Source organism: Malaclemys terrapin, chromosome 11, assembly GCF_027887155.1.
Source record: "Malaclemys terrapin pileata isolate rMalTer1 chromosome 11, rMalTer1.hap1, whole genome shotgun sequence".
Classification (NCBI taxonomy): domain Eukaryota; kingdom Metazoa; phylum Chordata; order Testudines; family Emydidae; genus Malaclemys; species Malaclemys terrapin.
Window position 1 is genome coordinate 57,915,167 of NC_071515.1, and position 18,570 is coordinate 57,933,736.

General features: G+C 38.1%; 1 protein-coding gene across 2 annotated transcripts in view; it reads right to left on the reverse strand.

Annotated features, from left to right (window-relative positions):
• ARHGAP15 (Rho GTPase activating protein 15) overlaps window positions 1-18,570 on the reverse strand; it is a 461,972-nt gene that overhangs the window by 422,550 nt on the left and 20,852 nt on the right. For both annotated transcript variants that reach the window (XM_054044309.1, XM_054044310.1), the window contains exon 2: window positions 7,842-8,021. In XM_054044309.1, coding sequence (XP_053900284.1) covers window positions 7,842-8,021 — 180 coding nt within the window. The remainder of the gene's footprint in view (window positions 1-7,841; window positions 8,022-18,570) is intronic.

Below are 18,570 nucleotides of genomic sequence, written 5' to 3' on the forward strand. Positions count from 1 at the left end.
CGGAATAACATTTTAGCTTAATCTTTGTACATGAACTACACACACAAAAACCACCACTGTCACTTCTCACTTTTCTAGCAAGTTCAAGGTCAGTGCCTAGCTATTTTCATCTCATCTCTTCTTGATCCATGCAGAGAAATGACAAGGTAACGTGACTCGGGGTCAGCTGTATTACAGGAACCGTTACATAAACGGAGAAAGTGGAAATCAATCCTAGCTGACAGTGTCTTCAGGATAATCAGCGCTCACTCCATGCCGCTGTCAGCTCCCCTGCATCAAACACCATGTTACTTCTGTCAGATCTTTTTAACAAAGCCATATTCTCACTTTTGGCAAAGTAAATAAATATTTCACTCGGGCTTGCATTTAATTCATTGTTTAGCAAACTTTACCACTTTGGATTTGCAAACAATCCTCATATTTACTGAAAAGACATCTCATGCTGTCATATCCATTATTGCCTAGGAAGGTTGTTGGCAAAGATATAATCTTCTTATGACATATACCATTCTTCATGCTATGTGTTAGGTTTCTTCATGCAGACCATTGCCTTATGATCCTCTGTTTTCAACTAGATCTCAGCTTCCCAAAATGTTTACTTAAATGATCATCGTCATTTAAAGAATATTAGAGCTCTGCTGTAATGTTTTAGGACACCTTAGTCAATTTGTTTGATTATTATTACTTTATCTGAATCATTTCCTCCTATAACTAGACATCTTTCTTAATGTAGAATTATGAACATATCATTTCACAAGATGTGCTGTGTTAGTTCGTTTCAATGACAGCACATGGTATGTCAGTTTAGAGAAAGAAAAGCTATTCTATCCCACCCACCTTGTGCTCCCATGAAACTGCCAAGCCTGCAGTACTCCACTGAAGAACAATTTACCATAATATTAGTTGTCAGTAAATTCAAAGACGGAACTCCTAAAGCTATAAAATGGATTAGAAGCAATTTAAAAAAGAATTAACAAACTAGAGTAAGAGTATACTGTCAACAAACAAATGCTTCATCATAGCACTGTAATTTGGAATTTTAATTACCCCTCTGCTTCTGTAACAAAACAATGTCTGAACTGGCAGCCATTTGAATCTCTCACAGGTCATTGAGCATTCTAGTTAATTACTCTATGAATAGCCTGTTTTTCTCCCCTCTGGAAACACGTTTCTAATGGCAGTCAAGGTCTGACAAATGTGTCATCTACATAATTAGCTAGGAAGCAACACAAAACATTAAACATGCTTTGTGCCGACAACTATCAAAACATTTCATTTGTTGTCAATTATTCATTACTTTGTAGGTTCTGAAGGGGTTGTTATTATGGAAATAAGTCCAGATGCTAACAAGGTTAGCATTTTTGATTCAAATTAGTAATCAGAGGACTAACTTAAAAAAAATGTATCCGATGTACATTTATGGCACTTTTCAATCAGTAGTAAAGTATAAATGAATTTATTTAGGTTCAGGTTAAAATAGTCTGGCATAGCACATGCAACTCTACAAATTAGTGTATCTTTCTTTGAAGTGTTAGTATCTAAACTGAAGTAGTAAACTTTCAGAACCTTTGGCAAGACCAATTTGTACATAGTAAATAGGGTGAAGATTTTCACAGCATGAGACAATGTATGATTGAAGGAAAAAACCAACCACACTGGAGGTTTTTGAACCTTTTTCCTATCCATGTGTCACAATGAGTAAAAGTCAAAAATCAGCAATTCCAATTCATATAATATCTTGTCTGAACTTCAGTTTGATTTAGCAAACACCACAAACTGGTTACATTCACCACTTCCGCAGCAGAGCTGAAATGAATTTAGTCCCTCTTTCAAAAAGAAATAGGTACTGCTTATTTCTTTTTCTGCAAGATCTTATGATGTTGTCTCTCAAGTTATGCAGCTGAAATGTTATACTGAAATTGCTTTGAATATAGACAGATGGAGATTTTAACAATAAAATTAACATGCACCTTTTTAGCCAAGATCAATTCAGTTCTGGTACCTACAATATAAATATAAAATACACATATACAGACAAAACACACACACACACTAACAAAATACACAAACAAAAGACATTCAAAAATTCTATTTTAGAAAACAAAGGTGCCGTCCTAAGCTTTGCTTTCCACATGTGAAAAAAAATTAAAATATAATTTCTCAAAACCTTAGTTTTTCCTTCTAAACCAATATGTGGGCCCAGTCCAGCACTATGAAGTGCAGTTGGTTTCAATGCAATTTTGCTGAAGTAAAGACTCAGGGCTTGTCTACATTACCCGCTGGATCGACGGGCAGCGATTGAGTCTAGACATGATAAATCGACCACCGAACACTCTCCCGTCGACTCTGGTACTCCACCCGGGCGAGAGGCGCAGGCGAAGTTGACGGGAGAGCGTCAGCCGACAACTTACCGCAGTGAAGACACCACGGTAAGTAGATCTAAGTACGTCAACTTCAGCTATGTTATTCACATGGCTGAAGTTGCATAACATAGATCGATCCTCCCCTGCCCCCCAGTGTAGACCAGGCCTTAGGTCCTATTCCTACAAATGCTTATTGACTTCAGTTGACTAGTTACATACTTAAAGTTAACATATGTAAAAGTAGTTGAATTGGAGCCTAAGGAATTATGACTTTACTTATAATTTGTGAACATTTTATATGTACAATATTCTACTGTACAACAGAGAATAGAAGTAAAATGCCATTTTGATTTGATGACATAAAATATATTTGAACTACACAGAGTAGAACATAGAGATGAGGTATCTGAAAATTCTGTTTTATTTTCCTTCAATGGTAGGAAAAAGAATGGGTTATATAACATATCTTTTCCATTTCTAACTTCTATGATTCCACGAACAATCTTGCTGGAGAAACAGGACTGGAATTACTTTCATACAAGTCACTGCTTTAACGCAAATCTACTTATTTTATATATAATACTTACATGCTTGGTGAAATTAAAGTGGTTGCCATTAAAGAGTAAGCATTTACTAACACTGAGTCTTGCATCTGAAGAAGTGAGGTTCTTACCCACGAAAGCTTATGCTCCCAATACTTCTGTTCGTCTTAAAGGTGCCACAGGACCCTCTGTGACTTTTTACAGATTCAGACTAACACGGCTACCCCTCTGATACCATTTACTAACAGTTATCACATTGTGTCATCTGAGGTAGATTCATATTTCTATCCCTAATATTCTAGTACTATTTTTTGAACACGCAACAACTGAATTACCTCTGATACTTGGGAGTCAAAACCGTTCCCTGTTAATGGTGTTTACCATATTTTTTATTGAAAGCCAAAGAAAAAAATGTCTATGTATATCTTTAGGTGTGTATGTGTATATATCAATATTGATATAGATATTTCTCTCTCTCTCTCTCTCTTTATAGATAGATAGATACGAGGATATCTATGAGACATAAGTCTGAAGAGAGTCAAGTGTGAACAGACCTTTTTAGAACAAAATAAATAGATTTTATTTTTCATAATTTATATTATTGTGAATGAGGAGAATATCTTAATGAATTAAGCAATTACTTGTTGAGAGAACGTTTTTGCCAAAGCCTGTTTTTCTCCAGGAAAAAAAAAAAAGAAGAAAGTACAAGGAAAAACAAATCTTCAAAAACTTCCACTAATATACTATTTTAAAAATGAGCGCCAATGATCTTACAGAGAAGGAAATAATCCATTTTCAGCTAAAACTTCCTACAGCAACAAGAGAAATATCATGAAACTAAAAACATTTTTAGAAAGGATGCAGTCTGTCTTTTAATGAACATTAAACAGATAACATATTTATGAGGAAGTCAAAATATTTTGGAAGCCGATAATCCTGTAAGTCTTAACATGCTATAAAAACAACAAATAAATGCAAAGTGTTACTGTTACACATGCCTGCCTGATCAATGGTTTTCACATATTGATCTATAAATGGAGTTGACAGTCTGTGTTGGCTGCACATTTTCCAAGCAGCTCTATTTTTGTACAAAACCAATACGGGCAATTACCTTTGTTTGAGATGCCAAGTCTTATCAATTCAATGTGATTTAGTGTCATTTTAATTAAATATCAGGATCTACTTCAGGACAATCTATACAAAGCCTCAAACTTGACTATAAGCTTGATTTGAAATAAACATATAGAAGCCCTGCAATCTCATAACACGGCTCAAAAACTCTGCTAAACAGAAGGCTTGTATTTTTAGCTATTTTATTTCTGTTTTTTTGGCTAGTCATAACTTTGGCAAGTATTCTATGATCACAGGACTGGAGTAAGAAACAAAAGAAAATTGCTTCCTGCTTCTCTGATAATGTATCAGAGAGCTAAATAAACCAACAAAGTCTGTTTAATCAAAAAGAACTCTAATACATTAGCATTTTAGAATGTCTAAGATAGACGCTAATTCTTAATCTAAACACCAATAAAAAAAGACATTTCATTGGTGAATTTGCTCTGAATGAAACAACATGCATTTATCTGGGTTTAAAAGATAGAAATACTGATGTACATTGGTGGTTGAGATACTAATATTAAACACTGAAAGAGCTCTTGTGTACTACAGTCTGTGTCCAGCTTCAAGATTTGTGCTCTTTAAATTCTACATTAATATCAGTTCCAACCTCTGTAGAATACTCGAGCATTTCCATTGTAAATATCGCAAACTAAAAGACATGAGCATCTAAGCTTTCGCATCAGCTAGCTTCTCTATTACACATTCAACATCTTTACTACTACAAAATGCACAGTTCATATGGCCTTACTGATGTACGCTGCATATCCTCCATTGTCACACTATAGAAAATATGTTCATCTTCAAAAGGAGAGCTCAAGGTGTGCACACAACACAGCACTGAATACTGTAGAATGCCACAAATCACTTAGACAAAATTATGTAGTCTCTTCGCTACAAATCACTACTAGAGGTCCTTCATAAATGTGTTTTATTTTTTTCCAAACATATTTTAGTAATATTTTTCTAACTGTTCAAAATGCACCAAATCCTGAATTGCCTCAACTTACACAAAACTCCAGCTGAAGTGAATGGGTTTTGCATGAGTTAGGCAAGGAAGATTTGGCCCAGGATCAATAGAAAAAGAAATGTATTTATTAACAGATCAGAGATCAGTAGATATTCCTAATGCATTTCCATAATTGAAGTAACAGAGTAACATGGAGCTTCATACGAGTTCACTCATATTGCTAATGTTTAAAAAAAACCTAACATTTGAAAAGAAAGAAATACAGTTTATGTGAAACCAATACAAAATGTTTCCAAACATTTGATAAGCCCAACCAATGACATACACCCCCACACTCACACCAAGTATCTTAACAGAGAATCAGATTCTCAACTGATATAAAACAGCATAAGTCCTTTTTTGCCCTGCAACACAGTGTAATAAGATTCAATTGATATGTTGGTATATGTATCTTTAAGCTCTGATCTATACTCCTTTGGATGAAAAATGGAAGGTTGTTTACTTAAGTGCCCAGAAACTACAAAACAAGAACACATTACTCAAAACAACCATAATAAAGAACTCTTCACTTTTTCAAGGCACTTCACAGACAAAGGTTATATCTTCTCCCTTTCATGTCCTCCCCCAAAAGCCTTTACTAATCAGGCATGGAGGATCTGATATGTCAACATGAAAGTGATACAGATATTTTGGTAATTTTTTTACATTAAAATAACACTACACTTTAAAAATATATTTCAATAATTCTTGTTTAAGAATTGTGGTTTTAGTTTGGCTTTAGCAAACGACTTTAACAGGCTTATATGAGTAAATATGCCAAAATACTTTTCAGTATGTCAATATCTAGTCAGAAAATTCTGCGTGGCAAAAAGAGAAACAGAAAGGAAATCAGTAGCATGAAAAGCTTTCAATCTATGATATTGGAGCCAAGTTTGCTTGGTAAAATGACATATACTGAGCAAAATACCACTTCTTATAATTAGCTACTAAACAAATGTAACACAAAGCAACTTTTCAGCTCCCTACTAATGAACATACATTCTACCTGCTATGGTTATGGGAATGCAGCAGTGAATATTTAGGTCTAATTTAACTTTTTAGAACCCTTGCTCTGTAACAGTCCAGCATACTACCCCCAAAACTAAAGTTATGTAACAAGGTAATATCAACAATGAGAAACTGCATGATAAAATCCTGCCCAAAAGTGAAAAATGCTAATTTTGTCTCATTTAGCAGCTGGATACAGAAATGCTCATTAGTTTTAAGAGGGTTAATCCTTTTAACTTTTGCATATTGATATGCCAATTATGCCTAATTGTACAAGAGGCATCAGTCAAGGTAATAGTGCATAAACACATGAAAGTTATTAAGTACATCCCAACATGTAATAAAGTAGGTGTTAATTGGTAGCTGAGTTCTGCAGGCTATTGAGGTGGATAATTCATTGAGAGATGGATCACTTGTAATTTCTCTACATAATTCCTTTTGCAGTCTCATGCTGTGATGTTTTCATGCTTGTCAAAAACAACTGCAGCCTAGTGCCGTTTGTTAAACACAGCCAATAAAATATGTTAGGCATCATTAAATATACTTAACTTTTAAACTTTTTCAAAGGTACAGTTCTTACTGATAATGCATTATAGTATTTCCAATAAATTACTGTAAACACTGTTTCAAGTTCATAACTGAGGAACATTTCACTTAGGATAAAAACAAAGCAATATGTGCAATGTGTCTGAGGCAAATGATACTTTTAAATTGGAAAGTAAACATACAGAAATGAATCTCTCATCAGTTGCCATGATCTAAAGCAATGTTTTCAGTACAGAAATATAATGATTTGCTTCCCTGAGCTAAATTCAAGTAAGTAAATAAATAAAAAGAATGATTAAAATCATATACTTTTCAAACTACCTTGATGAAAGTGTTGTGGGTTAATTTTGCCTTTGAACTCGGGGTGAATAATGCAGGAAAAATACAATTTCTATAGCAAGCTTATTCCATTTAATAACTCGGTTAGTATAATGGATTCCTATGAAATATTCAGCTCTCTAACAGAACAGCAATGAATGGCTGTGAAGACTGACTGAGTCTTGGGGGTCTGTCCCCAGCTAACCTAACTCGTTCGCATTCACTGAGAACAAAATGGATCTGGAGTCCAAAAAAGTAGCTAACATTGCATAAATAATTTTGTAACATCATATGGCCTCAGCTGCAAGTTGCCACCATTACAGAAGAAAATTAACCAGGGGAGACTCATACCAATCAGTCTGTTTAGTAGCTCAGAATGAGTACAGGGGCAGGGACATAATTGGCAATAAAGTTCATCACTAACTATTTTATTTTAAATCATTTTAATGGATAAAAATGACTCAACTCTGTTCACAGTTAACATATTAAGATAAGTTCAGTATCAGAGCTCTGCAAAACAGTGATTCCTACAGCAAGTCTATTTTAGGTGTGTGGGTTGCAAAGTTTCCCTTTATTCAAAGAGTTTTAATGTCTGTTTTACTCCTTTTGTCTGATTTTAGCCTCTGGCTTTTAGAAGTGATAAAAAAATGTTAGGAAACGTAAGCACTATACACCTGCACAGCTTCATTTTTTTATTACACTGAAGCATGAGAGTGGAGATCCTGATTAGTCATTAAAGGTGCTAGCACCAAATCCATGATATATCTTTGGATTAAACAGTTTTACTTTAATAACTGGTGATGCTATTTGAAAAAAAGTGACATTTCTTACTGCCTGTATGGGTTCCTACTTGGGTTTCTAGAAGAATTAACAATAAGCCTGAAGATAATAATTTGGTTTTACAAAAATCAGACCAGGAAACACTTGTGGAATTTTACTTACAGGTTCTTTGACCTTCACATTCTCAGAAAGGATCATTGATTTACTTTGGCTATGCCTGTCATGGTGGCTGTTGGCATTTTTGATCCTCATTTGAACAGCCCCTATATTTTGGTGGGTGGGATTCAGTTTTTCAGAGGAGGTATCGGAAGCTGGAAGTCCTTGCATGGTTACTGTGTTGTCCTGAAAAACACAGAACAGTAAAGTTATTCTAGATACATGTGCTCTTTACCTAAAAACATATCAGTGCATATTGTATTTCACTGCAGTCAGTAGCAGACACAGGCTGAACCAGTTCAGGAAATCATGGTGATCTTTGAACACCCGGGTAACCAGCAGTTGATTACTGTACTAATCACTCATACATCCAAACTGACTTGGAAGAGTTAATGCAGTGTTTTTGTAGCCATGTCAGTCCCAGGATATTAGAGAGACAAGGCAAGTGAGGTAATATATTTTATTGGACCAACTTCAAGAAGTTCATCCAATAAAAGATATTACCTCACCCATCTTGTCTCTTGGAAGAGTTAAGTTTATGTAAAAGATTATCCTTATCTCAAATGCCATTCTCCTCTATGGTGTAATCTCTCTGTAACCTTCTATCACATCCAACCGGCAGCCATCAAACTTTGTCTTTGGCCCTGTTCACGCTATACATTTTTAGACCATATGAAGGAAAGTGACATGGTTTGAAAGTAATTAACCTGACTGACTTCTACACTACAGTATTTTAAAATCCACATTACAGGCACATTATAAAACTATGCTGAAGCCCTGTTAGCCTGGTCTTCTCAAGCACAGATCTGTTGAACCTTTCTTAGCTTCAATCATTTCATCTATAGCCTGAGCACATCAGATCCCATACACTAAGGAGGGTCAGGCCTGGTTAGTACTTTGGTGGGAAACCTATATGGAATGCACAAGTCCTGCAGGAAGTAGTACTAATGATGTGGTAGAAATAACTTACATGTGCACCTCTACGATGCTAAGGGGCACTGTGACTATGGAGGGGCCATATTTTGAATGAAATACAAAGCCATGGTTCTGGCTTCTTATGTAAAGTAAAAAATCAAGACTGGATGTTCTTCTAAAAGCTATGCTCTAGAAATATTCTGGGGAAGCTCTATGGTTATGCAGGAGGACATACTAGGTGATCAGAATGGTCCCTTCTGGCCTTGCAGTTATGAAAAAATTCCCATGGATCATCCAATAGAATGGGTACTAAACTTAGTGTCCTGGTCACAATGGAATTCTAGTCATTATATTCTGTCTAAATTCCTCATACATTTTCCATTGGTTAGATACTTTGCATTTCCTGTGCTAAACTTTAGCATACTGTGTCCCATTAAACAGTTGCTGTATTTCCACCCACAAGTCGTATATTTCAAAATTGGGTGAAGTGATATGTTATACTGGGGAGCAGAAGGAGGGGGTAGTAGCAATCCACATATTTAGTTGCTTAATACTTTTCATTGACACCTTTTTTTTTTGTTAATAGCTCCACCACCACCACCGTTTGCAGTAGTTCTTTGAAATCTGACAGATAGATTACTTTGGAGCCAGAGACATGTAAAGTCATTGAGATTTGGCTGAAAGTCACCAATTCCTGCATGTATTTTCAGGGAACAAAGCTTTTTCTGACAGCACCCCCAAAAACCCTGAAGCTTCTGTTGATCTTTGACCCATAACTTGAGGTCAGACGATCAGGTAAATAACCATTTATATCTTGCTAAATTAGTGCAAATGAAACTAAAACTATAATACAGGTAGGAATAAGCAAAGGAAAAAGATAATTTTAAAATGGGCTTTGCAGTAAGCCTAAAACCTAGTATTTACCTTGAGGCCTAGTGGTAATAATAGTGAGCATAAGGACACATTAGGCCTAATAAAAGTTGGCATTAGTCGTGATCAGAAGATTTAGCAATATACATCTTGTGGTAAACTGTCTAACTCTTTATTTGGCCAGAGTTCCTTAACTGCAGTGCATGGGGAACCTGCTATTAGTAACAAGTGCATTTTGCACCCAAACTAATCATAAGGCTACACATAAGGTCTGCACATATGCCCTGCCCACAAGCCTCAGTAAAGAATTCCACAGAGAGCTGAACCTTCTATAAGACACAGAGAAAACAGATGATCTGGAGGATGCAGAACACAGAGGAGGGGTTACAACAGCTCACAGAACAGTGTGGGGCACAGCAACATGGGCGAAAGCATAGGTATGGGGAAAACAGATACAGAACCCCCAGAGAGAGACAGAGCATGGGAGGAACAAGGGGACACAAAGTTGGGAGAAGGGGTTAACACACAGTATGCAGATATTACAGAACACAGAGCATTTGAAGGTGACAGAAGAACAGTTTGTTAAGTGTCCTTCTTAAGGAGCTTGTCCACAGAGTAACAGCCCTCTCCTCATGACAGCTAGTCTGTTAGTTCAAGTGGTAAAAGTTTATTTCAGTGGTGAAGATCCAGGCTTCAGATACAGATCTTGATGCATCATGGGAGGTTGGTATATAGTAGAATTAGTTTTTTTCTTTAAAAAAATATAGGAAGTTACATACAAAAACTATGTCGAAAAAATATTATTCAGATTGCAAAGTCAAGCATTCAAAAGCTATGAAATGCCAGATTGAGGTCGCCTGTGCAACCTTAATTCAGCCCCCTTCTGCATATTCGTTAAGATACAAGCTTTAATTATATGGTCATGTTATTTTTTCCAGAGGACCCCTACCTCATTCAGTGCAAGTGATGCTCAGTGAATTAAACGGGGTGGTGAAGGAAATGAGGCTGTTGTCTGTAGGACCTCTACAGAGGTTGTAATGGGTTTAGAGAATGAAGGAGAGGATTGCAGGAAGAGTTCGGGTTGTCTTGTAATTAAGGCAGTTTAATGTTACTTTGTATAAATAATTAAATATTCAATAGCGTAGGGACTAGAACCTGACTCTCCCCCATCCCAGGAGAGTGCACTAACCACTGAGATAGAGAATCATTCTTGGTTGCTCTTTGACCCCATGAATATTTTATACAAAGTGGAACAGCTTTAACAGGTGAAGCTGAGAGTCACAGTGCCCCACTAGTACCACAACCCTGGAGCCAAGTAGCTAGTGCACTCATCTAGGACACACGAGACCTGAGTTCAACTCCTGCTCCTCTCAGGTACAATGGGGTTTTGAACCATGTCCTCCCATATTCTGGGCAAGTTCTCTTGATATGGGGGGCACCTCTTATTTATTTAGAGAAAAGGAATGGTCTGATGTATGCACCTAACTCCAGCAAAGGTTTCACACCTATGAATCCCAAGTGGACACTGGTACTTGACTTCTGTGGTTCCCATTCCTAGCACCTAACTGTCCCCATACATTGTATAGGACCCTGAACACCTGATTTGGGACTTTGGATTCCACAAGGCGACAGGATGCCTAAAGTTAGCCTTTGCAACACTAAGCCTTAGTTTCCTTTGTGGATCTAGTTTCTGGTGCCTGAATGACTAAGTAATTGTCTGACCTTGGACAAGTCACTGGCTTTCCGTCTACATGCATCCATCTGCAAAATGGGAATACCCATCCTCACTCACCTACATCACAGGTGTTGGGAGGACTAATCAGATAATGTGTTATTTGAACACAAACTGCTATAAAAATGCTACGTACTATGAGAAAAATCAGGTCAGGTACATAAGATTGGAGCACAAACACTTGAGATGCACAAAGTTAATAAAGATTTTGGTCTTGGTCTCCTTGTGCCTCAGTTCCCCCTTGTAAAATTGAAATAATAATACTCTGCTGTCTCAGAGAGATGTTATTCAGTAATGTTTGTGAGGGACTGAGATACAGTAATCAGCGCCACAGAAAAGAGGTCAGATAATACTTTTTTAAAAAGGTACCATTACAGCATAGTGAGAACTTGCCGAATCGCAAGGAAACCAAGTATTCTACTGCAGTTGCTACTTTAAAGGGCTGCAGTCAGGAAGCCTTTTGCAATGCATAACAATAATTTTATTATGCTTGTAAATTTTCAAACAATACTACATATTTTTGTATGCCAGAAGTTTACTCACTTTATATTACCTACATGCACAGTATAAAGGCATATGCCCCTTTTATACATGAATTCTGTAGCAGTTCTCTTCTTTGGAACCAGGAAAGAGAAGATTGCAAAGGCCAATGTGGGAAACTCACACCTTTGTTTGGATGCATCCAGACTTAGCAAGAGTTACTGGTAATGCCTAAGATCAAGTTGAGGCCTCATTTTCTAAGGCTGGCAAGATATTTTGTCCAAACCCAGGTGGGGCATTTTATGCTAATGATTTAATTAACTAATTTGCATATTTACAAATAAATATCACATTTGAAGAGACTGCATGGATTTAGTGCTGGTGAAAGGCGTTAAATTGAGTCTGAATTTGCCTTGCAGCATTCCCTAGAGCAATGGGAACAGGCATATAGAGGCAAGACCTTATTGCCCAAACCTCTCTGGAGAGGGCTAAGGACTTGTGGGGAGCCAGAAGCAGCATGGAGGGAGTTAGGGGCAGCTACAGGAGTGTTGTGGGGGGCATTGTTGGACAGGAAAGAAACTGGAGGATGGAGGAGGTTGCTACGGGTTGCATCACCCAGTCCTTCTATTAATCCTATCACTCTCCATACCCCGTTTTCATATCTCTTGCTCCTCCCTTAGCTCCCGTTCCTTTTTAGTTCCTTCCAGTAGCTTCTTTCCCTCCCTCACTCCCAACACTACTGTTGTCTACCCCACCAGCCCCTGGTTTTCTTTACCCACAGTCCCTCATCTTCCCTGCTTGGGTGCTGACCTCCATCACAGCCACCTCTCTGCAGTTCCATCCACACATCTGGGAATGGCAACAGGAGCAGACATCCCCCAAAGAAGGGGGCAGAGAGGATGCCTGGCTGCCCATTCAGCAGGCTCAGGGTCCTAGACAATGTATGGGGATATTAGGTGCTAAGAATGGGAACCACAAAAGCCAGGTACCCGTCTGCACTTGGGATTCATAGATGTGAAACCTCTGCTGGAATTAGGTGCATACATCGGACCAACCCTTTTCTCACAATAAATAAATAAATAAAAATGAGGTGCCTCTCCCCATCACAAGAGCACTTTCCCAGGATGTGGGAGAACCAGGTTCAAAACACAGCAGCCCAAACCCCAGGGCATTCCCAGAGCCCTGCTGAATACCTGAAGGGGCAGCAGCAAAGGGCAAGGGAAACTTTCTGTACCTTCACATGACAAAGGCATGACACTTGGCAGAGACTGCATTTTCCCAACCCTAACTTCGGAACATGCACTCGGGAACTGCAGGAGGTAAGAATCTGTCTTTGGAACTCTGGGTGGAAAACGAACACAGGTAATTTCATGTCCAAAGTTGTTCACATTTAAAAGCATCAGAGAGGCATGTTGCTGAGCTCATCCAGAAACAGAGGGTTCTCACAGCCACACCAGGCAAAACAATTATAGAAGGACCCTCTGGAACATAGAAGCTGTACTGAAAAATCAACGTTTTGTCCTCAATCCTGCCTGCTGTCCCACAAAGTCAGACCAAAGGGCCCCACTATTCAACCAAACACAATACACTTTTAACCAAACAAAAAATTATCCAAAAATGGTGTTTCCGTTGAATCAAAGTGTCTCACACAAAGCCTTTTGATTTCTTGGAAATTCCCTGTTTGATGACAATTCAAAATGATGCATTTGGCATAATTTCTCATTTACTTGTGGTTGGAAAACTCCCACTTTCATTCTTTTAATCTCCAGCAATGGGGAAAAAGGATGGAGAGAAGTGAGAGAAAGGGGGTTTTCTCCCACTGAAATAAAACAAAAAAATTAATTCTCTTTAATTAATTTAATTTTAATTTTAAATATTTAATTTTTTCATGAAAGTTATTTTTTTGCCCAGCTCTACCCATTACCATCATTAAATTTTGGTTTAACTGTGATTATATCTCAGAAAGAATGCCACTGGGGCTCTACTCATGCACCAGGGTCTACCTGGGTTAATCCATTTATGCATTTTTCTACAGAGCAGTACACAATACCACAATGTTTTCTTAGTTATATGGTGCTGTGCAGGTACTTTTAATTTGTAGGAGTTTTCATACATTATTTATAACTACTTGCATTGATTCCATAAAGTCAGGCCACAGCCTTACCACAAAGCAGAAAGATGATTCTGAGGGGATGATAGCATACTTTCTAAACTTTGGTTTGCATGCATTTTATTTGATCATATGAGAACACAATATACAGTGCAGACATAATTCATCACTATCTCATAGCAAGAATATGCAGCGAGTTGTGGTATTGTAAGTCATTTCTCCCACTGGAAAATGAATTGTGGCTGTGGTAACTCAAGGAACATTGCCATTTGTGTTTATTTTTCTTGACAAGATGACAATTATCTTGCACTCTAATTGTAGGGTCAGTTACCAAAATAACCTTTTAATTTTAGTTTCCTTCCAACGTACTTTTCTCTTCTTTCCTCCTTGTGATTTTTGCACCTCTATTAAGTCTAATTTCCCCAGACTACTTCCGTAAATAGAAAGGATAATGAATAGCGGCCATGAAAATGCCAAATATAAGAAAATTGAAACATTGCAAGGGGGGGAAAAAATGGACCTTGTCACAGTTTTCACAGGTTAAGATCTTCATCTGCTACTCTGTCTCCTGGGTTAATGGGATATTGTATATCAACAGTTAATATTACCTTGACCAAGTATTACAGAACTAAAAAGGTCAAACACTCCTTTCATTATCCCACATTCACCATTAAAACAACCAAAACAAAAGCCAAGGCCTGTGATTGAGATAAAAAACAAACTATAAAAGTTGAAGGTGCTATCTATACAGGAAATGAGAATTACAAAATCCTGCCTGCCCTAGTCAACTGCACAGGAAAAGTAAAACAAAACAACACATACCTCAATGGCTCAGAGTTATCTATTCTAGAAAAAGGAGAAGGACGTTGATTCATAGACCTGTTCTGACATTTTTGCTGGTTATTTTCAGTTTTGTGCTCTCAGTGTCTTCCATGCTGTACAAGATTACCGTTAATATTATTTGTATTAAAGTAGGACTCAAAGCATGCTGGGTGCTGAGCAAACACATAGGATGACACACTCTGCTCCTTGGAGCTTACAATGAGTGGATAAGATAGACAAACCAAATACAAATTAAATGACTGAAGGGATAGGAGGCACACATCCAGTTACTTTTTCACTGTCCGGAGTACCTCTCACCTGTCCTCCCCTCCTTCTTTTACTTTGGCTAGACTCCCCTATCAACCTGTTCTATCATGACTACTCAAACATGACCTTCTTCCGCAGCAGAGATTGAAGCTCAGCTAGAGAGCTTAAGAGATGGACAGAAACAGCAAGTCATAGGGAGGCCATATTAATGGCATCTGACTAATGGTGTTTGAAGGTCAAAGGTTTGCTGGGGAACAGGGCTCATATGGCCTCTCCTGTTCCCTGTAGTCACTTGCCCCATCCCCTCTAAACCAAGAAGTGGAGCACAACTCTGGTAGATATTTTCCTTCCTGGAAGGTGACAGCTCACGTTGCAACATGTTATGAGAGAGCAGATGGCATTGGTGGCCCAATTACAGAGACGACATGTAACTGTTGATAGTGAGGGAGCATATATTTTGAACCCCCTGGCCGCAAAAGAAACAAAAATCAAAATATAAACCCTGACAGAAAACTTGGGGGGGCACATGATCCTAAATTCCCTCCCCGCCCCATGCATCACCTCTGCCCAATTACCCCATAACAGCAATTATTTCTATCTTGAAGTCACTGTGGAAATACATGGATACACTCTCACAAATATTTAGAGCAAGACAAATATATTTGAACCACACCAATTGCAGAGGCAATGTAAAAATATTATGGCCCCAATTCTCAGCTGTCTTGGGGACATTGTGTGCCATGCTGGCAGCCAAAACTGTCCTTACACCAATATATCTTATAAAACACAACTTTGGGTATTTTGGTCAGAAAATGCCAATTTGTTTAAACCAAAGCTTTTCACAGAAACATATCTGTTTTGTTTCTCAAGTCCAAGTTGGAATTTCTGACCAAAACCAGAGAAAGAGAGCTAGGGTGACCAGATGCCCCCAAAATCGGGACTGTATTTTATAGGGACAGTCCCGATTTTGGGGGCTTTTTCTTATATAGGCACCTATTACCCTCCACCCCATCCTGACTTTTTACACTTGCTATCTGGTCACCCTAAAGAGAGCACATACAGTATCCCCCAGAACAGCCAGTAGCCCATGGGTCATAGCACTCATCTGGGATGTAGGAAACCAGGTCTTTGCTTTGTTTGATTCAGAACAGGGCCTTAACCCCATCCCAGGTGAGTGTCCTAACATCAGGAGTGTGACTTTTAAAAAACAAAATTCTGAAAGGTATGATTTTTGTTACAATGAGGAAGGGAAATAAGTTTTAAAACCTCTGACTTTTTTCAAAATGGAATTCTTGTTTTCCCAGTGCAGAGGGAAAGGAATGCCATTGTGGCCTGGGATCATTTGCAGCCAGTTTAATTTAGAGGAGCATTTAAGCCCTCCCCTGAGTCACGCTGAGCACGTCAGCCACCACAGATCAGGAACTATGATCAAGAACTACTCCACACAGTGCTTCTGGGTGAGATTCTCATCCTCGCTCTAACCCCTGTATGACAAAGAAAAGGTCCAGCGTGGTGTAAAGGCCCCCTATCCACCCAAGGGAGGCTTAGTGGAAGACAGCCATAACTCTCTCTTCTGGGGACTCCCGCACAAGCTCAGGGGTAAGGAGAGGCTGTGGGTGGGAGAAGCAAATGTTGCTATGTTGCAAGAGACTGAAGAGACTCTGGGCAGCGTTGCAATCCATAGGCAGCTTGCCATAACTTAGGCTTTGTCTACACTATCCATCTTTTACTGACACAGTTGTGCCGCTACTGCTGTGCCGCTAAAAGGCGCACAGTGTAGCTACCATTTGTCGGCAGGAGAGTGCTTCTGCCGACAAAGCGCTGTTCACATTGGCGCTTTTTGTCAGTAAAACTTTTGTCGTTCGGGGTGTGTTTTTTTAACACCCCAAATGACAAAAGTTTTGCTAACAAAGTGCCTTCACTCCAGATAGATGTACGGTAAAATTACCTAAGTGATTAAGAGCCTAAGTTCCAATCACTTTCAATAGAACGTAGGTTCATAAGTCGCTTAGGTCCTTTTGAAAATTTTATCTGTAGTATCGGCTGGCTCCTCCTGGGATACACCAAGTTATGGATTATCATATCTTCTTTGCCAAGCAGTTTTCTTCCAATATTGTGAGCAAAGAAAATCCGCATCAATCCTCCTCATAAGACTGTCTTCTTTACTGGTCACTTGAAGGACTCTGTCTTCTTCCATTCTTCTAACCCTAACCCTTTTAAAGTTAGGTTGACCAACAGGCAATAACACATTCCACCAAATACAAAGCCCAGGTCAAACCAAAGAAAAACAACCTGCATAAAAACCCTTTAAAATTAAAACCAAAACGTAGTAAAATCAGAAAACAGCAGCCACTCTAGCACCTTGTTTATGCAAATCAGCAGTCAAGTTTGTTTTTTATAGACTGCTACAGGTGGAGACAAATTCATTAAAGTGTTCAGAAACTAGTCTTATATCTCTTACAAAGACACAGATAAATATAGTTCTTGCCCTAAGGAGCTTACTATCTAAGAAATGATAATGAGCTGACAGGATGCACTGGGAAAACTAGAGAAAGTAATAATCTAAAGTTTGTCTTGTTTTTCCCTTTTTTATTATAAACTCACAATTTGTTCCAACAATTAATGACCCCCACTGTTAAAATATATGCCTTCTTTCTCATTTTAATTGGTCTTTCTTCAGCTTCCAACAATTGGATCTCTTTATGTCTTTTTATGTCAGATTAAAGAGCCATCTATCACCCATCTTTTTTTCCATATAGGTATTTGTAGATCATGATCAAGTGACCTCTTGACTTTCTCTTGGATAAACTATATAGATTGAGCTTCTTTAGTCTCTCATTATCTTTTCCAGACCTTGAAACATCATTGTAGTTCTTTTCTGACCTCTTTCTAATTTGCCAACATCCTTTTTGAAGTTTTGACACCACAACTGGACAGAATATTCCAGTAATGGTCTCCCTGTTGGTATATACAGATGTAATATTACCTCCTGACTCCTCTTGATATTCTCCCGTTTATACATGAATCACATTTGCCCTTTTTGTTACAGTATCACACTAGGAATTCATATTCAATGGGTAGCCCTTTTCTGTGCCAGTGCATTCTAGAATACTGTCTCCCAGCTCGTCAGTGTGACTGACATTTAGCCATATTAGAATGTAACTATATTAAAACATATGTTGTTCAAATGAGCCCAGCCTGCCAAGCAATACAGCTGGATCTGTGTAATTGATCTGTTCCCATAGTTATTTACTACTCCATCAATGTGAATCATCTGCAACTTTTAAAAGCAACACTTTTATATTTTCTTCCAGATTACTGTTAAAGATATTGAACAGCATTGGGCCAAGAACAAATCCGTGCAGAATATGGTAGGGACCATGTTTTAGAATATATTTACACAGTTCCTAGCACAATGAGGCCCCAATCCTGACTGGTGGCCCATAATCACTACTGTAATACAAATAATAAAATGTTTTCATACCACACTCTCCTTAAGCAGCCTTAAGATCCCAAACTACCAAATCCTGTATTCTGTG